The sequence below is a fragment of the Odocoileus virginianus genome, chromosome 17 (assembly GCF_023699985.2).
Source record: "Odocoileus virginianus isolate 20LAN1187 ecotype Illinois chromosome 17, Ovbor_1.2, whole genome shotgun sequence".
In the NCBI taxonomy this organism is placed as follows: domain Eukaryota; kingdom Metazoa; phylum Chordata; class Mammalia; order Artiodactyla; family Cervidae; genus Odocoileus; species Odocoileus virginianus.
Genome location: NC_069690.1, coordinates 12,642,908 through 12,664,062, shown reverse-complemented (window position 1 = coordinate 12,664,062; position 21,155 = coordinate 12,642,908). Strand labels below are relative to the sequence as shown.

Below are 21,155 nucleotides of genomic sequence, written 5' to 3'. Positions count from 1 at the left end.
ACTTAGCCTCCAACTAATAAAAATAAATGGAAAAAAAATATCCTATGTGTTTCGTGTAAGTAATATCTTAGTTCTCTCAGGATAATGATAGTCCTTTAAAATTAAATTTTTTAATTTTGTTTTGAATTTTGAAGTGATTTTTAGACTTACAGGAAAGTTGCAAATAGCATACATTAGATTCCTAAATACCCTCCACCAAGCTTCCTTCAGTGATAATATCTTATATAATTACAGTACTTTTGTCAAAATTAAGAAGTTAACATTGGTTCAGTAATATTAAACTGTAGACTTCATTTAGATTTCTCCAGTTTATTGTTCCAGGATCTAATCCAAGAAACTGCATTGCATTTAGTCGTGATGTCTCTATAGTCTCCCTTGATCTATGATAGTTTCTTAGTCTTTCGTTTCTTTTTCTTTTCTTAATGATCTTGACAGTTTTGAAGAGAACTGTTCAAGTATTTTGTCCTTTAATTCAAATTTGCCTGATGTTTTCTTATGATTATTCTAGGGTTATGAGTTTGTAGAAAAAATACCACAGAAGTTAGGTTGCATTCCTGCCTCCCTCTCCTCTAATTAAAAATTTTTTTGTATTGCATAATCTCTTCAAGTTGCATTGTTTTCTACAGGTAGTCATTATTTAACAAAAGAATTCTTTCATATTTTTCTCAGACATCTAGTAATCCTTAACTGACTGCTTAACTTTAAGAAGGGGATTGAAAAACTAATCTAAGATTATGAAAATGTGAATGAGGTTCATTGACTGATTATTTCACTGTAGGGTGATCTGACTGGACATTTTAATTTGGGATCTCTAATGTTCTTTGTTGTTGTTCTACTTGAGGCTTTTTTTTTCTTTTTCTTTCATTCATCTGGCTAGATTCTGCACAGAATGATCCTTCGGTTTCCCTCTTGGAGGGTGAAAATTGGGGAGAGAAGACTGGGAAGTCTTACTCGATGTGTTTTCTTGATCTCTCCATTTTCAATATGGTATCCTCCCTTTTACTGTTGCCAGCATCCCTCAGCCTAGAAACCCTCCATTTTACTGTCTAGAGAATAAATCTTCAGTCTCTTATCAGGATGGTGGAGCAGCAGGCACCTGGGTTTACAGTTGGGGAGAAAATCTAAGGATCTGAAGCTTCTGAAATAGAATTTCATCCACTTTATAGTTCCATTTTTCACTTCCACTTCCTGAACATTTTAGAGATTCTATGATGTAAATTATGCTGATTCTGTGTTTACTACAATGGCTCGTAATTTCGTTTTCTTGGGTCTGTGTAGTCATTTATCACTCTTCCATCTCTCTTTCAAGAAAATTATCTTGCTGTTGTCTCCCCTGACTTTTTTGGGGGGAGGAAGGAAGGGGTGACTTTCTTTGGCTTATGCTTTTAAAATTTTTTCTTTCCTTTTGTTTTAATGGGATTTTCAGGCAGGAGCAAAAGTGGATATGCATTCAACTTACCATCCTTATCCAGAAGTTTGACAAATCTTCTTTAAAGATTTCTTGAAAGGTACAGAAATTTGCACCAGCTTCCTCCTTGATAAATATTCTAAATCCCTAGACTGAGATATGAAGACTAGGACAGATAAGTACACCGTCTTATTTTCTCTATTGTATCCTAAAGTGATACGTTGCTGTTTACCAAAAACAAACAAAACAAAATAAACACCCTCGCCCCTGACCAAAAAAACGAACAAACAACAACCCCAAAGTCTCCAGCTGGCTCTTGAAGGAAATGGCCTCAAATTCTTGCCGCCGTTCAGATGTGCTGCATGCTAAGTCATTTCAGTCGTGTCCGACTCTGTGTGACCCCCTGGATTGTAGCCCATCAGGCTCCTCTGTCCATGGGATTCTCCAGGCAAGAGTACTGCGTTAGTTGCCATTTCCTACTCTAGGGCATCTGCCCGACTCAGGGGTTGAACCCGTGTCTCTTGTGTCTCCTGCATTGGCAGGTGGGTTCTTTACCACAAACACCACCTGGGAGGGGCATTCAGATGTAGTATTTCTCATAAATCATATTCTACCCAGGTCTTTATTCAGTGGTTTCTTCTACATGGAATTCGTTGCTTTGTCTCCGTCCTTGATTTTCTTCTTAGTTAATCCTTGCTTGTGCCTTCCCACTCCAGGAAGGCGTCTTTGATCCCTGCCCTCATCATTATCACCTCCAGGTTGTGTTTCCACACCTAGCAACTATTATACTACTGTAATTGTTTATTTAGGTGCCCACAGCTGCTTAGCCAGGCACCAGATCTTATCTTTGAATATTTTGTCATTTATCTCACTAGTCGGAACACAGTGCTTGTCATTTTAAAATTCAAAATTTGCAGGAAAATAAAATATGGCTTAAAAAAAATCATATAGTGACTTCTGTGGTGGTCCAGCGGTTAAGAATCTGCCTTGCAATGCAGAGGACACAAGTTCGATCCCCGGTTGGGGAGCTAAGACCCCATATGCTCCTGAGCACTACATACTGAGCCTGTACTCAGGAGTCCATGAGCCTGTGCACCGTGACTGAAGCGTCTGGGCTGCAGCGAAAATCCTGAGTGCTGCAACTAAGACCTGACTCAGCCAAATCAGTAAATTAGCTAATTAAAAAAGAACTGTATGACCTTCATGGATATTGAATTAATGCCAAAATCCTTCTATGTGCTAAGTCGTGTCTGACTCTTTGCGACCCATGGACTGTAGCCCATCAGGCTCTTCTGTCCTTGGGATTTTCCAGGCAAGAATACTGGAGTGAAGAGTTCATCAATAGAATGACAAAAATTACCAGGAAAATTCAGTTATTATGTTTGATTAAAATTTCAGTGAAGTGAAGTTCAGTTCAGTCACTCAGTCGTGTCCGACTTTTTGTGACCCCGTGAATCACAGCACACCAGGCCTCCCTGTCCATCACCAACTCCTGGAGTTTATGCAAACCCATGCCCATCGAGTCAGTGATGCCATCCAGCCATCTCATCCTCTGTCATCCCCTTCTCCTCCTGCCCCCAATCCCTCCCAGCATCAGGGTCTTTTCCAATGAGTCAGCTCTTCGCATGAGGTGGCCAAAGTACTGGAGTTTCAGCTTCAGCATCAGTCCTTCCAATGAATACCGAGGACTGATCTCCTTTAGGATGGACTGGTTGGATCTCCTTGCAGTCCAAGGGACTCTCAAGAACCTTCTCCAACACCATAGTTCCAAAGCAACAATTTTTTGGCGCTCAGCTTTCTTCACAGTCCAACTCTCACATCCATACATGACCACTGGAAAAACCATAGCCTTGACCAGATGGACCTTTGTTGGCAAAGTAATGTCTCTGCTTTTTAATATGCTATCCAGGTTGGTCATAACTTTCCTTCCAAGAAGTAAGCGTCTTTTAATTTCATGGCTGCAGTCACCATCTGCAGGGAAGTTACTATGGCTTAAAAGGGCAAGGATATGCTGTGTTAGCTTGGATACTTTTATCCGTCACTGTGAAAACTAATTGCTGCCTCTTTATTAGAATTGCTGGAAAATACAGTGTCATTTGAGTTCAAGAACATGTTTCGTAAGTTTGGCGAAGTCTCTTCTATTTTATTTAGAGAAATGTCTAAATACATAAGTGCATTAGCTATAGTTAGCTTTACCTCATTTTTTTCAGTGACATAGGGTATAGTTTGGGAGCCTTCTGCAAATATTTTCAGGTCGCCAAATAAAAGTTCAAGAATATCGACAGGTGATCTTTGAATGACAAGGGTAATACTGTAATTACTGTGGGCACCAAGGTTGGTCACATCTGTGGATGCTGAATCTTGGATTTGAAGGAACTGCATGTATGGAAACTGCATATACAGAAAGCCCCCTCCAAGTGATACCTGACTTTTTGACTGTGTGAAGGGTTGGCACCTCTAACCCTTGCTGTTGTTCAAGGGTCAACTATATGTATTTTTAAATAAAAGAAAATTTGACCTTGCTAACATTTGATATAATGAAGTATTTATTTGGCTTAGTAGAATGTTCTACAGCTCTATTTGGGGAAAGGCCTTCTTTTAGAGGTGATAAGACAGCAGCCGTATGAGCCTTCTTGAGGGCGCAACTCCATTCTTTGACCACTTAGAGAAAAAAGTCTAAGCCTATTTCATGGCAAGGCTTTAGGGTTCCCAAACTTGTATGCAAGCCAAATTTGGGTGAGCATGAATTTTTGTCAGAAAAGGGTTCATAGCTTTTATCAGATTTCTTGTAGTGTATTGACTTAGGAAACTTTAAGAGCCATTGGTTTAGGTACTTAACCCATTGTGTTTGCTAGAGAGGATAAAGTAGAGGGGGCAGTTTGAAGATTAATTGTGACTTTCAGTGCAGTTCAGTCCCTCAGTCGTGTCCAACTCTTTGCGACCCCATGAGCCGCAGCACGCCAGGCCTCCCTGTCCATCACCAACTCCTGGAGTCCACCCAAACCCATGTCCATCAAGTTGGTGATGCCATCCAGCCATCTCTTCCTCTGTCGTCCCCTTCTCCTCCTGCCCTCAATCCCTCCCAGCATCAGCGTCTTTTCCAGTGAGTCAACTCTTTGCGTCAGGTGGCCAAAGTACTGGAGTTTCAGCTTCAACATCAGTCCTTCCAATGAACACCCAGGTCTGATCTCATTTAGGATGGACTGGTTGGATCTCCTTGCAGTCCAAGGGACTCTCAAGAGTCTTCTCCAACACCACAGTTCAAAAGCATCAATTCTTCAGCGCTCAGCTTTCTTCACAGTCCAACTCTCACATCCATAGATGACCACTGGAAAAACCATAGCCTTGACTAGATGGACTTTATTGGTAAAGTAATGTCTCTGCTTTTTAATATGCTGTCTGGGTTGGTAATAACTTTCCTTCCAAGAAATAGGTGTCTTTTAATTTCATGGCTGCAATCACCATCTGCAGTGATTTTGGAGCCCAGAAAAATAAAGTCAGCTACTGTTTCCACTGTTTCCCCATCTATTTGCCAAATTGTGACTTTAAGATTTAACTTTTGGGGGAATTCCCTGGAGGTCCAGTGATTAGGACTCAGGGTTTTCACTGAGGACGTGGGTTCAATCCCTGTCTAGGGAAACAAGGTCTTGCAAGCCAGGGGGTGTGGCAAAAAAAAAAAAAAGGACTTAACTTTTTGGACACAACCATAATAAGATGTTGTTAACATTATGAAATATATGCAATTGATACAAAAATTTACAAAGCAATATTTATCCTTACAGTATGGTGCACTGTTAACCATTTCTTTTTAAGAAATACTTAATTTTTCTTTATCTTTTAATATATATTGTTTGGCTGCATCGGGTCTTAGTTGGGGCATGCAGGATCTTTTGCTGTGTCTTGCAGATCCATGGGGCACAGATTCTATGGTTGCAGCGCGTAGTCTCCTTAGTTGTGGAGTTGCAGTGCATGGGCTTAGTTGCTCCTTGGCATGTGGGGTCTTAGTTCCCTGACCAGGGATTGAATCCCCTGCATTGCAAGGTGGATTACTAACCACTGGACCACCAGGGAAATCCCAACATTTTCTGTTTACTTGAGTTTTAAAATGTTGGTTATAACTCACTACATTAATGTCTTCGTATTCTGATTGTTGGTTAACTCATATTTGAAGCACAGTGGTCCAGTGCATCATCATTATAAAAGCCTTTCCTGTATTCTCAGTCCTCACAGCAGTCCCGTGATGTACATGTGGCTTCTTTTTATTTTCACAGATGAGGTGACTCAGAGACCTTTAGTGCTTTGTTCCGGTGCACTGCCAATATGTGGTAGGGTCAGAGTGTCATCTTGGCCCTTGGTTTTGACTCCTTTGTTTACATTCCATCTACATTTATGTACTTTTTCCTGCCTCTTTTCACTGACTTCTTTGCCATAATTGTAGGGAATAACACTAGCTCAGATTACACAATCAGGTACACCCTAACTCAGCACTTGGCATACCTGCACTGTCCCCAGTCCCGTTGCTTGTCATTTGGGGTCCTCTCTTTGAGCTTCTGGACTTTCCTCTCTGTATAAAGAGGTTCTTTCCTTCTTTTTTCTTCTGTACTCTAGAGCAATGATTTTCAAGCCTAGGTTTATTTACTTTATGATTTTTTAAATTGATTTTTGGCTGTGCTGGATCTTCACTGCTGTGCAAGGGCTTTCTCTAGTGATGGAGAGTGGGGGCTGCTCTCTAAGTGCAGTGCACAGGCTTCTCATTGCAGTGGCTTCTCTCGTTGCAGGAGCAGAGGATTCAGGGCATGCAGGCTTTGTGTATATATATAATATACATATAAATATAATATAATATAATTCATTGGCTTCTCATTGCAGTGGCTTCTCTTGTTGCAGGAGCAGAGGATTCAGGGCATGCAGGCTTTATGTATATATACTATATATTATGTATATAATATATATTATATTAATTTATATTATATATTAATAATAATATAATATAATTATATTATTATGCAATAATATATAATAATGTAATATAGTATAATTATATTGTTATAATATAACAATTGTTATATTATAACAATATATATTATAACATTAATTATAACAGTATATTATACTATAACAATGTAATTGTTATATTATAACAATATAATAATATATATAAATATTATAAATATTATTTATATTATATTTTCATAAATATAATAAATATTTTATAAATATTTATATTATAAATAAATATTATTTATATTTTAAATAAATATAAACATATAAATATATTATAATATATAAATATATATATATTTTGGTTTGTTTTTTAAATAATTTTAAAAATTGAAGTATAGTTGATGGTCAATATTATATACAATGTTATATATAGGTGCACAATATAGAGTCAACAATTTTTAAAGGTTATACTTCATTTACAGTTACTATAAAATGTTGGTTATAGCCCCTGTGTTACCCAATATATCCTTGTAGCTTATTTTGTGCATAATGTTTGTGCCTCTTAATCCTGTACCCCTTTATAGTTCCTCCCCGCCTTCACTCTCCCTACCGGTAATCACTAGTCTTTTCTTTGTAAGTGTGAACCTGCCTTTTTGTTGTTGTTGTTATATTCACTTCCTAGTTTGTTGTATTTTTTAGATTCCACATGTAAGTGGTATCATACAATATCTGCCATTCTCTGCCTGACTTATTTCACTTAATACCCTCCAAATCCATCTGTGTTGTTGCAAATGACAAAATTTCATTTTTTATGGCCAACATTCCATTGTATAAATACTCCCCATCTTCTTGATCCATTTATTTGTTTTAAATAAAACTGCACAGGTGATCGTTACATGTAGTCAAAGTTGAGAATTTCTACCCCGAATACATTATAATTGTTGGGCAAAGAAGGAAACTGAGTATTTGGGAAATAGCTAGAGATTCTTGCCGCCCTTAGTTTCAGTCAGTTCAGTTCAGCCGCTCAGTTGTGTCCGACTCTTTGCGACCCCATGAATCGCAGCACGCCAGGCCTCCCTGTCCATCACCAACTCCCGGAGTTTACTCAAACTCATGTTCATCGAGTCGGTGATGCCATCCAGCCATCTCATCCCTTAGTTTAGGGACTTAATAATTAAGAGACCTGTCCTCTCCTTGGCTCCCAACCTTTGTGAAAACATAATCAGAGCCTGAGTGAATTGTTGAGAATCTAGTGGTTCTCTTGTCCCCACTGCCTCCTTTTTGATGAAATATTGGAAGTCATAGGGTCAGAATGTGTCCATCAAGACACACAATTGGAAAAGTCACCTTGTGGAATGGTAAGCTTGGATTATTGTTTAATACTTTTCATGAATAATAAAGTCTGTGGATGTATAATGCTTTTGATTTACAGATTTAAACAGTCAACTGAACTTTGAACTTCAAGTTAATAAATAGTATATTTGACCAGAAAAATGATACTTTGAGTATTTTGTTTTGTACTAAGATGAACAAAACAGCAATTGATAAAATTTGAGTTTCTTAAAAAAACAACACCACTTCAAATCTCTCTCTTTCTCTCTTTAGTTCTTTTTGGAAGTGGATATCTACTCAGACAATAAGAATTGTAAGAGGTCAGTTACAAATCATTCTCTTTCATGTGTACAGTGTGATAAAAGCTTTATGTTCATGTGCTGAAATATGGAATTGTAGACTTTTATGTTAAAAGTTGCCTTCCACAAAAGAATATAAGCAGATTGAGAGGGGGTAGCGTGAAAGCGCATGAGACTGACATGGTAGGTATCCACCATCTTTTCTCCTCTATTCTGGCTGGAATCAGTGGAAATGGGATGGGCGATGGAGTAGCTTCTAGAGTGTCTGGCAGCTACTCAGTGATTTTCCATACACGACTTCTCTTTTCTGTGGTTTGTAGGTCGCCCGGGAATACCACTCAAGTATTGAGTTGCTGGTTGGTGGATGAGCTTTTAAGCTATTGACTCTTAGCTGCTTTTAGTCTCTGGAACCTATAGGGAAGGCTGTCTTCATGTCCAAAGCTTGGAAAGAACAATTTGAAATTGACCATATGGAGCCTTTCATTTGTTTAGTCCTTTCTTTTTCTTCTCCCTTGGAGTCAGAGAATTGGTCCTTTCTCAATAGGATGTTGTGTGTGTGTGTGTGTGTGTGTGTGTGTGTGTGTGTGTTCAGTTATCTAATTTTGCTTAGACTATAAACTAGAATCTGTCCCTGAGTGCCTTACTTATTTCTCTTGTGAAGAAGGCAACTGTCATTTTCTGTGTTAGTTGAGATGGAGTTTGGAAATTTTATTTATCTAGTATTTTTAAGCTTGATTAGTCACTGCTCTAAAAATATGAAAGAAGCAGCCTTTTTGCTGCTGTACCTGTTGGTGTAATTCAGAGTGGTAAATCTGTTACAGTTTTTCCCTCCCTCCCTTTCTCCTTCTCTCCCTTATATCTTTTTTTGTTTCTTTTTTTAATGACTTGGTTTTTTTGAAAACCAAGCATTCTGGAAATGAGCCTCTTTATAAAATTTGGAGATATTAAATTAAAAAAAAAAGAAACCTAATATTCTAAAGGAGAAATATATAGGGAATTTATTTATTTTAATTTTGGCCATACTGCACAGCATGAGGGATCTTAGTTCCCAGACCAGGGATCGAACCTGGGCTTCTTGCAGTGGAAGCATGGAGTCGTTTAACTACTGGACTGCCAGGGAAGTCCCCTGTATAGTGAATTTAGACATCAAGTTTTTCCTGTCACTTGATGCTTTTATATTAATATTTGATTCTGGTTTTTAAAATGAAAAATTAAGTAATCCTCAGCTCACTTTTAGGATTGTCTATAGGTATTTTTTTAGCATTTCTGCCAAATTTTTATTATTGTTCCATTCTTCTAGCACAGTGGTTTTCCAATTTCAGGACTTGTTACAAAGTGGATTACTGTGCCCCGACACACAGGTTTAGGCATGGTCAGCTCGTCCGTGGCGGAGCCCCGGTGCTGTGGTTGCTGTCGTGGTCCAGCAACCACACATGGAGAACCACTGCTCTAGTGTTTGCAGATCCTGTTTTGTTTTTGTCAATGAATAAGCTCTGATTCATAACTTACACAAAGCAGCTAATGGTGCATGTGTGGTTTTAACATATTTAGTGATGACCCTCAAATAGTTTAAAATCTTGATGTTTTACTATCTAATGTCAAGGAACACTACTGTTATCTTTTATACATCAAAGTGGTTTGTAGCATATGAAGTTATTAATAATAAATTTATTATTGTAACTTTCTTAGAGCATCTCAGTATCAGAACTGGGAATCATTCCTCTCAATTAGAATTATTGATCAGGCAATAAGCTGTTCAATACCAATTTGATGTGTTCAGTTTAGTTCAGTCGCTCAGTCATGTCCAACTCTTTGCGACCCCATGAATTGCAGCACGCCAGGCCTCCCTGGCGTGTAGTTTTGACTTTTTTAAATAGGATTTCTGAAATGACAGAGTAAATATTTCATTTATTTTTGGCTTTTATTATTGTTTTCATCTTTGAGCTGTGTTTTGATCTTTGTTAATTAGTTTGTTAGCAGTTGGTAACATCTACTCCTGACTAGTAAGGCCCTGTATCTAGAGAACTTATACTTAATTGAGATAACACTTCTTTAATTTTAATTATAGGTTTTAAATTTGACAGTAGATTCACTTTCTCCCTATCAGTTTCAGCAGTCAACACATTAGAGCCCAAAACAGACATTTTGGGGTGAATTTGTAACAGATGCAATTTTAAGAAAAAAGTCATGGGAACAAGTAAAGATTTTTTTAAATTAAGAAATACTCATTTGGAGTTTGCTTTCAAGCAAACTTGTAGTGTGTAGTGTGTAGTGTGCAGTATATATACACATTTAGTTTTCTCTATGTATGTTTGTTTCTAAATATATTTCACTTATGTATAATAAATATGTATAATTTGTTATATATTATTTCACTGATGTCTAATAAATATGTACAGTTACATAAAATTCATAGCCTCTCACAGTGTAGTATTTGGAACCAGGTTATAGTTGTATACTTTACTTTAAACACCAAGTTTCAAAGGACCATTGCTGTCCCCACACCCTTACCCACATTCTCTCTAGTAAGTGTCAGTGATAGTTGCTCAGTTGTATCCAACTCTTTGTGGCCTCATGGTCTATAGCCCACCAGGCTTCTCTGTCCATGGATTTCTCCAGGTAAGAATACTGGAGTGGGTAGACATTCACTTCTCTAGGGGATTGTCCCAACCCAGGGATCAAACCCGGGACTCCTGCATTGCAGGCGGATTCTTTAACCTTTGAGTCATCAGGGAAGCCCCAATACTAACAGCTGAAATCACAGTATCACAGCAAGCAGCTTTCACCTACTTGCAAAGATTTCTCCATTGGTCATTATTATTTCCTGGACATGACCAAATTTAAAAACATTGGGAATGGCTTATAGTTTTTAGAGAGAACGTTCTTTGAGGAAAAGGGAACTGATTTTAATTTTTTTAGGTGTAGTTCCTATGATCTGAATTTTCTTTTAGAAAGCAAAATTCTTGGGACTTCCCTGGTGGTCTATGGTTAGGACCCTGTGCTGTCAACGCAGGAGGCTCCATCCCTGACCCAGGGAACTAGGATCTCACATGCTGTGTAGTGTAGGCCAAAATTTAAAAAAATAGAGAGGAATTAAGAAAAAAATGAAAGCAGAATCTTTGAAAAAGAATAGCCAAGAATACTAGATCTCAGACTCCGCCTTGCTTCCAGGTGCCAGCTGTGGTGTATTGGGTCTAACTTGTGGCTTTCCTCAGATGTAGGTTATTATCCACAACCTGTTTTTCTTACTTATGCTCCGTCTTCTCCATAGCTCTGAGAACTCATTTTGAAGGAACAATGGATGAACCTTCTTCCTTGGCCAAACCTCTGGAGCTGAACCAGCACTCCCGATTCATAATTGGCTCCGTGTCTGAAGATAACTCGGAGGATGAGATTAGCAGCCTGGTGAAGCTTGACCTGCTGGAGGAGAAGGAGGGCTCTCTGTCACCAGCCTCAGTCAGCTCAGACACGCTCTCCGACTTGGGGATCTCAAGCCTCCAGGATGGTTTGGCCTTACACATGAGGTAAGTCAGAGAGGCTGAATGTTTTTCTAATTGAACCTGTCCTATTGGTTTCACTGATCTTGTTCTAGAAAGAGCAAGATATTTTGAGTCAAGATTATTTCACCTTTTTCTACATCACTGGACTTAAAGTTTTGATGAGAAGTGAGAGATGATATTTTACCTGGGGTACAGGTTTTTGAAAACATCTTTTCCTAAATGTTTCCTTTCACTGTTCTCTTGTTCTTCTTACAAGGGGTCTTTTAGCGAGACTCAGCAAGTGAGGCTGAGGAATTTCAGTCTTATTACTTTGACTAACATTGTTGTAACTGTCCAATGAGTGATAGGACTTTAGCAGGGATGGGCAAACTGGTAGTAATCTTTCTCTGAACTGCTTTATCATGTCAGGAAGTTATATTCTTTTTTTTTTTTTAAATTTATGTTGGCTGTGCAGAGCACAGGCTGTAGGGCACAGTCACAAACTATTGTGGTGTGGTGCACAGGCTTACTTGTCTTTTGGCACGTGGGATCTTCGTTCCCTGACCAGGGATCGAACCCGCATCCTCTGCATTGCAAGGTGGTTGATGTCATGAGTCTGACACCTTTCTTAACCACTGGACCACCAGTGAAATCCCAAGGCCAGTCTTTATTGAGGAAACAAGGGGTTGTTGCAGAGCTCTCCTTTTCCTCTAGAAACGCAGTTCTTTGCATGTAATTGAGAATGTCCCTAAGTAATACTGCTATATTATTCTTATTTATAGATATTTGCTTGTACAACCAACATGTGAACTTGTGTTCATTTGCTTTGCATTTCTTGGATTACAGGGTCTGAATTAGTGGTTCTTGGTTTTCACGCTACATAAGAATCCCTTGGGGAATCTTGAGAAATGAGCCCATCCCCAGAGATTCTGATTCACTTGATACTGGCTTGGCTTAGAGTTGGGGCATTTTTAAAAACTTATTTGGGTGATGATAACATGCATCCAGGGTTGAGATTATTGGTAAGCTTAGACAAACATAGGTTAGGGTGACTGTTGCTGCTGCTATTATCTTGGTGCTTCTATTATTAATGGCTTATAAAAGAATTCAGCTCCTTTTTATACACTTAAGAATCAGAATCTGTAGTAAAATCCTATGCTGGATCTGGCTGAATGTGACTGTCCTGTCTTATGGTTATCTCTGGGGATTTGGGTTCCTTGCTTCTGAAAGAGGAAGTAGTGACCCATGTTTGGCTACATGGAGGTCCAAAGAAAAGAGTTAGGAGAGTTAATTATGTTTTACTTCACAGATTCCCAAAACTGCAGTGAACCAGAGAGAGAATTTAGACTAATGCCTTTTGTTTAAATAGATGATAAAACTGAGGACTGAAGAGGGAAAAGAACTTGCCTAAAGATAAATAGCTAGAAACTGGAATTCAAAGTTAGATGCCCTGATTCCGTATCAGTAACTTGTCTCCTCCTCCTCCACTTCCCTGACCATGCAAGTGTTCTAATTATATAGTTCCCACATAGCTGGTTTTTAGGAGCTAGTGAATAAAGCATTATATCTAATCTCTGGGCTAAAAATAAAGAGGAATGGAAGTCAGTATTTAGTGGCAGGGAAAAGAGGTCAGGTCTTTATCTTTATGTAAATATTTTTTCTTATTTAATTTTCACTTAATGATTGGCCTGAAGGCTAATACTGGTGGATAGTATCTTCCTCCCAGAGGTCATTTATAGATGTGTAGGGGTTGTGACTCATGGGTTACTTGCATTTGGAAGACAGAACCAAAGATTCTAAACCTTCTGCAGTGTACTGGATAATCACACATAACACACTGAGGATGGTTCTCATAATGTCATATTGCTCCTGTTGAGAAACACCGGGAGAAATCTAGATCTTTAAAGACCCACAACATCTTGAGAAATCTGTCCAGTTTGAGGTCAAGTGAAGCAGAATATCCATTTATTGGGTTAGGAAATTCTGAGTTTGGCAATGGTGAGATAAATACCGTTGTAAGATATTCAGCTGGTGATATTACAGGGCAGTTTATGGTTGCCAAATCATTCCCAAAGTTGATGATTCTTATTGCAAAGTCTGTGTAGTCAATGATAGGAGTGCCTGAGAATTTCTTTGCATGCGCTGCCATTGCAAAACTCATGCCTGTAGCTTGTGGAGGAACCGTGAATTAAAGTTTGATCAGCAGCCTGGGAAAGAGACAGTGCCAGTTCTTACTTGCTTCTGGGATAGCTAATGTTCCAAATAGAGCACAAGTTCTCTGTTGATTTATTTAAGTCACTTGGGGGAAACTTAAGTTGATCCAGATTCACTTTATATATCAGAAAGACTCTGTTCTGACATCTGCCACCAATTAAGTACGTGATCACAGGTAATTTGTGTTACCTCTTTGGACTTATATTCCTAAGCTGTGAAAATGATGACATTGATTCAGACACTCCTTTTCACCCTTTGAACCGGAAGTTAAATAGAGACTGGCTGAGTTTATGATTAGCTCCCAGAATGAATAGCCTAATCCTTCACAGGTGATAATAGATTAAAGAGGCAGGCACATACTCAGAAGACACTAACTGGAGGTCGTCTAAAGCCCAGTGAAATAACTGCCATAGTACAGAATGACAGTGGGCCCCTCTTTCAAGTTAGGGCTTGATTTTAGGTGCTCAGTGAGAAGGCTAGTGGGTGTGATAAATGGATAGTCAGGAAAAGGAAATAGACTTTCCCAGAGTTGGAGATGATTTGCATCACATATTCTCTAGTGAAAGATTGGATAAATCACTCTCTAAGCTTATGACCCAGACATTTGAAAATAATACCCTTAGAAAGTAATTATAACTTGGTGGGTCTACATAGACCTCATCATAGATAACTATGCTTTGACTGTTTGTTTTTAGAGAAGATGAGCTAGGGTATATGACCTGTATATCAGCTAGGTTGCTCTGTTTCTGAACCTCATTAGTAACATTTAATTGGACATTTGAGGAGAAAGCCCATTAAAGACTGAACGTAGGCGTCTCAATTTTGATACCTAATGTGTGGTTTGGTGGCATTTAACAGAGGCTTCTGGTGGTATGGATATTGACGTTTTCTCTGCTCCTTGTGAAGTGCTACTTGAGGGCAGACTGTTTTGCCCACTTACAATGCTGTGCAAATCCAGATTACTCCATCTATCACACTATCAACCAAACAAAGGTTGCAGTCAGTTTTGTCTACTAGTATACTGGTTGAAGTCCAGTTGGCAGAAGATAAGCCCCACAGCTGCATCTTTTACCTCTTAAGGTACTGTGATTTCTTTCCTTCTTTTTTTCCAAAAAATATTTCTTTATTTATTATTTATTTGTGCCAGATCTTGTTTGTAGCATGCAGGATCTTTCAGTTGCAGTGCATGGGATCTCTAGTTGTCACATGTGGAATCTAGTTCCCTTCCCCAAGGATAGAACTAGGGCCCCCGACCTTGGGAGCACAGAGTCTTAGCCACCGGGCCACCAGGGAAGTGCTGGTACTGGGGTTTCTTTAAACCTTTTTTATCCTATAATTCATGTGTTTGAAATGCCATCTTAATTGTCTCTTAAACTTCTTAAAATGTTTATTCCAAATATCAAATGGCCAACATTTTATCTATATGAATCAAACCTAATATGTCCTGTTGCCGGGGTTTAAGACAGTAGTTGGTTCTGTGGAAGAAGGGGAGAGTCATTAGATTCACTCAGGAAGGGCTCCTTGAAGGTGAGTTATATATTCTTGATCACTTTGTGGCCTCTAAAGGAAAGAACTTTACCAGTATCTTAGAAAATTTAGAAATCACATGTGGGATTGCTTGTAACATGTTTGACTCTTCAGAAGCACTAACTAGAGAGTTTTGAAGCTTTTTTTTAAAAAATCATTTATTTTTGGCTGCATAGGGTCTCAGTTGTGGCACACAGACTTAGTTGGCCTGTGGCGTGTGCGATCTTAGTTCCCCTACCAGGGTTCAAACCTGTATCAGTATCATCTCGTGCTTGACTATTACATGTCAAACTCTCTGACATGCTTTACGTGGAGTGTCAACTTAATCTCCATGAGCCAAATAATCTTATCTTTATTACCCAGCATTTAGGATGGAGAATTGAGACACAGGTTAAGTAACATGCCGGAGGCCACACAGCGCATTGTGTATGGAATTCAGTCAGAGCTCACACTGTCAGCCACTAGACCTAACTCGAACCTTGGGTGTAATGGATATGTTGGTGTTCTCATTGAGCAGTTTTCCTCTGATTAAATGTCAGCCTTATTTAAAAGAGACAGAAGTTGGAAATATATATACATGTATCCATATGTATGTATTTGATATTTATTTATTTTTGGCTGCACCGGATCTTTGTTCCTGTGCACAGGCTTTCTCTAGTTGCGGCGAGCAGGGGCTCCTCTTTGCTACGCTGCACCAACTTCTCATTATAGTGACTTCTTCTGTTGATGAGCGCCTGCTCTAGAGCACCGGCTCAGTAGTTGTAGTCCACAGGCTTAGCTGCTCTGTGACACGTGGGGTCTTAGTTCCTGGACCAGGGATTGAACATCTGTCCCTGCCTTGCAAGGCAGATTCTTAAGCCCTGGACAGCCAGGGATGTCCTAGAAAAAAATATTTTTAAAGAATGCTTTATCAAGGAAGCAATAAGAAAAATTAAAAACAAAATACAAGAAAGCAAAAATAAAGCCTTGTTTATCCATCACCCAGAGATAACTCCTGCTCATACCCTGTTGTATAGTCTTCTGAATCCTTATCTGTGCACATGGGCATATTGCATTTCTCACTACTGAAATGAGATCATCTGGTACACACTGCTTTACAATCTCTGTTTTTGTTAAAAGTTTCCACTTTCATATTTAATATATTTTCATCTCATCTAATATGTACGTCATATTAAAGTTTCTTCAGTTGACTCCAAAATCCTGGTTCATCCAAACTGGTACCCAGTCTCGGACCATGCATGTGTGTGTGTGTGCACACACTATTACTTCAGTTGTGTCTGACTTTTTTGTGACCCTATGGACTGTAGCCTACCAGGCTTCTCTGTCCATGGATTTTTCAGGCAAGAATATTGGAGTGGGTTGCCATGCCCTCCTCCAGGAGGGGATCTTCTTGACCCAGGGATTGAATCAGTGTCTCTGCATTGATGGGCGGGCTCTTTACCATTAGCGCCACCTGGGAAGCCCCTAAGACCATACCCTGTATATTGTATTCCTTAAATTTCTTAGTCTGTCTTGTTACGCTCCCTGCTTTTTGGTGACAGTAACTAGTGATTTGTTGAAAAAGAAGGTAGCAAATTATCAGAATACATTATAACATTAGGATCTCTTAGGTGTTTCGGTAGGCAGATGCCCCTTAATTGGTGGTTTTCTGCAAGGCTTCCTGGCTTCAGCCCTCTTCTTCTTCTTTTTTTTTAACTTTTTATTTTATATTGAAGTATAGCCATTTAACAATGTTGTGATAGTTTTGGGTGAACAACAAAGGGACTCAGCCATAATATACACGAACCCTTCCTCCCCCAAACTCCCCTTCTTTCCAGGCTTCCACGTAACATTGAGTAGAGTCCCCTGTGCCCTGCCAACAGTAGGTCCTTGTTGGTTATCCGTTTTGAATATTGCAGTGTGTACATGTTGATGCCAAACTCCCTAAAGAGCCCCGCCCCCGTTTTTCTGCTGTGGGTGCTGTAAACTCCTGTTCTCCCTATACCACATCCTCTCCCTTGGTCTGTCTTAATTAATGGCATATCCATTTCTTTGGTCTTCCAAGCTATCCCTCACTCCTAATTAATTACATACTCTTTTTTCATACTGTCCCCTAGTAATTCTTTTTTAAAAATTTTATTTATTGTTTAATTGAAGGATAATTGCTTTACAGAATTTTGTTGTTTTCCTTCAAACAGCCCCTAATAATTCTTGAATCCATGCCCTTCTTTCCATTGTTACTGCCGTTGCTCTTGTTCTTATTTCTTATGGCAATAGCATTTTAGTGTTTCTTCAGTCTCTCTTCTGCCTTCAGTAGAAGTGCCACGTGGTCATTGCCATCTTTCTGATGTAAACTGACCACCTCGCAGCACTACTTACTGGGTCCCTGTTGCATATTAGTTTCCAGCCACACATTGTGCCGGGGTCCTAATGTTATTTGTAATATGACAGCTATAATCATTATTATGGTGGGCTATTATGTCTCAGAGATGTTTGAACTAGGTTTTAAAGGATGAACATAAACCAACCAAGCTAACAGATAGGTTTGTGTATAGTAGGAAGGGTAGAGATGGTGGGGTTGACAATGTGTGTAAAGGTACCAGATTGTGAAAACATCTAGCATGTTCAGGCAGTCATAAGACACTGAGTAGTACTGGAATATAAGGGGGACAGGGTGGTTAGTGCAATGGAAGAAGAGGTTGGTAAGATAGAGTTCAGATCATTAAGGCTTGTGTATGTCACACTAAGACATATGTAAAATGGATCACAGTATAGAGGCTTGGCTATGTAGTAGAATCACCTGCAGAGCTTTAAAGAAATAGGGACTCCTGAGCCCTGTCCCAGACTAATTAAATTATAGTGTCTGGTCTTCTGCTACCCTCCAGGTGAGTCTGATCTGGAACCTGAGCTGAGAACTACTTTCTCACAGTTTAGAGCAATACCAGGGGCATAGTATATGCTTAATAAATGTTTGTTGCATTGAAATTAAAGTTGTGCAAGTACATTAGATCATTATGAGGAAGAGGAGATAGGTAGAAGAGAAATGTATCTTAAGGAACTGTCTACCTTTTGATGGGAGGAGGAGGAAAAAGGAGACAAGGAAATGATTATTGAGGTAGAAGGAGAACCACGGGAAAGATATAATTAACGGTAGAAGACATAGCATGAAGTGGTGAATGGTGACGGAAGCTGGAGAGAAAGCACCCGGGAGTGAGTTGGAGAACTTGAGGTGAACAGCTTTAGTAGATGGCAAGAGATTAAGTAGTGAAAAAATGATGAAAGAGCAGGAATTTCAACAGTTCAACTCTTATGAAGTTGATGGCAAGGAAGAGGAGACAGTAGGTACTCGAGGGCATCATAGGATCTGCCCGCTCGCCTGCTCTCCCACGGGTGTCCTCCCACTTCCCTTCCCACTGCTCTCCCCTCTCCCTCTCTTTCTTTCTCCTGCCCCAGCCCTCTCTCAGGTTTTCTTGTTGGAATGCTCGTCCCCTGACTGTTGAAATTCCTTTCATACTTTGGAGACTTCAGTTTTCAAGGTTCTTCTCAAATGCTGTCTGGGTTGTGAAATTCTTCTTGTTCTTTCTCCTATTTTGATTTCTCTTCTGGTAATTTGGCCTTCCAGTTTCTATACATGTCAGTTGAGTTCGATTGCGTTATTCTTCTGTATTCTTGATGTTTTTTGGCCTAATTGCTCTCTGTTGCTGAAAGAAGAATATTAATTAATCTCACTGCCAGAATCCTATAAATCAGTAAGAAAAAGATGTTTCAATGTCTTTTGAAGACATTTCAACCCAATAGAAATATAGGGAAAACACTTAAACTTCAGAAGTTCTGAAGACTTCTTCTTCTTCAGAAGATACCCGGCTGGCAAATAAGCTTATGAAAAGGTGTTTAATATTACTGGTCATCTGGGGTTTGCAAATTAAAAATTACAGTGAATTAATTGCCATCCCAAAAGGCCAAGATTAAGACTGACAATGTCAAGTGTTAGCAAGGGTGTGAGATACATGTATGTATGTGAGTCTCATACATAGCTAATGGGAATAAAAGTTGGTACAACCACTTTAGAAAAGTATTTGGGTAGTATCTTTTACAGTAAACATACATATACTCTATCAATAAGCAAAGCCATTCCTGGCTATTTGTCCTTAAAGAAATGAGTGCATTTGTCCACCAGAAACCCAGTACAAATATAATCAAAATTTGTAAATAACACAAATGTCCATCAATTGAATAAATATATAAATCATACAATAGTCACACAATGGAATGTTTCAGTGAAACCAAAGTACTGCTATGCCACATCATGGATGAATTTCATCAGCATATTATTGATCAAATACATACAGTAGGACAGTATACATATGAACTTCAGAAGCAGGCAAAACTGACTGATGGTGATGGAGTTCAGAATAGTGTTTACATTGGGGAAGATGTTAACTGGGAAGAAAGCATACTGGATCCTTCTGAGACTCTGGAAATGATCTCTGTCCTAACGGAGTGGTTGGTTATGTGTGTATACGTATGTAAAATTAATTGAATGCATAATTAAAACTTTTGCACTTTATTGTATGAAGTTACATTTCAAAAGTAAATAAAACAGGCAGGATTTCCAGCTGTAACTGAGTGAGATGAACAAATCCTTAACACCAAAAAGCAGCTATAAAGCTTGACAAAACCGTTTCAGCCTTCAAATCAACCATAAGGCATACAATAGTCTGAGAAAAGTTTATGTTTGAAAAGCTACTGAAATTGTGTAAGAACAGTAGGTGTCTGTGGTGTTCTCGCCAGGAGTGTTCCTATTCCCTGCCCTCGGCTTGTTTGGCATGGAGGTTTTGCTGCTGTGGGTGTGCCCTGAGGATGGGTGGTGGTGTTGCTGCAGTTGAAGGGGGCATGTTCCTTTTGAGTAGTAGATGGTACCCTGCTCCCCGTGACGATCCCTGCAGCAGACGAGAGAGGGGGGCTGCCGGCTCTCCTAGATTGAGGTGTGTTTGTGCCTGGGGTAAGCATATTGCTGGCTGAGGCTGCTTGTCTGCACAAAGTAGATGTGATGAGGCTCAGCAGAAAGCGGAAGCCAGGATGTAACATGTAAATGCCCTGAACTTTGAGTGTGCTACTTTGTTGCACACACAGACACATGGACAAAACGCAAAAGCCTTACTGGCTTCAGGTGTTTGCATGTAACCACTGCCTCAACACTGGCTGATTAAGTTTTACAAGTAGAGAAGTAACCTCTTAGAAAGGAGGTTCAGACATAAAAACATGCACAAGAAGAAGAAAATAGACTGAGACATTAATGACTACACTTTTGAGAGAGGCAGATCTCACAGAGTTAGCCCAGGCAAATTATTAAACCAAGAAAGAAAAATCAGTGAGCAAACATGGGTAACCGCAGTGGTCTTCATGGGCGAAAGAAATCAGAATCCAGAGTTGCTACAATAAATTATTTAGTATGTTAAAAATCATGAGACATGAAATGGGAAAATGTAGGCAATATTTAGGAAAAAAAAGTCAGCACAAACTGTCTCTGAGCATTTAGATGCTGGATTAGCAGACAAAGTCTTCAAAGCAACTATCATAAATGTATTCAAAGAACTAAAGGAAAACATGTTTAAAGAACTTGTTAAAAATATGACAACCATGAATCAATAAATAATATTTTCAATAAGGAGAGAGAAATAAGAAGCAAATGTCACCAGAGGATGTACAGATGGCAAATAAAGATGTGAAAAGATGTTTTAAATCACTAGCTATTAGGGAAGTACAAATTAAGACAGTAAGATAGTGGTATACAACTGTCACAGTGCCTAAAATAAAAATAAGTGACAACCCCAAATGTTTGCAAGAATATGGAATAATTGGATCTTTTGTGGGTAGTTGGTGGGAATGTAAATGAATGTAAATTGTTTCCAGCCAGTCTGGAAAATAATTTGGAGATGTCTTATAAAACTAAATATTTGCCATATGATCCAA

General features: G+C 39.0%; 1 protein-coding gene across 8 annotated transcripts in view; it reads left to right on the top strand.

Annotated features, from left to right (window-relative positions):
• Positions 1 to 21,155, top strand: part of ACACA (acetyl-CoA carboxylase alpha) — a 281,140-nt gene that overhangs the window by 64,449 nt on the left and 195,536 nt on the right. For 7 of the 8 annotated variants that reach the window (XM_070478617.1, XM_070478616.1, XM_070478615.1 and 4 more), the window contains 2 exons: positions 7,958 to 8,004; positions 11,255 to 11,507. In XM_070478617.1, the coding sequence (XP_070334718.1) occupies positions 7,958 to 8,004; positions 11,255 to 11,507 (300 nt within the window). The remainder of the gene's footprint in view (positions 1 to 7,957; positions 8,005 to 11,254; positions 11,508 to 21,155) is intronic. The other variant, XM_070478620.1, reaches the window with a different exon arrangement.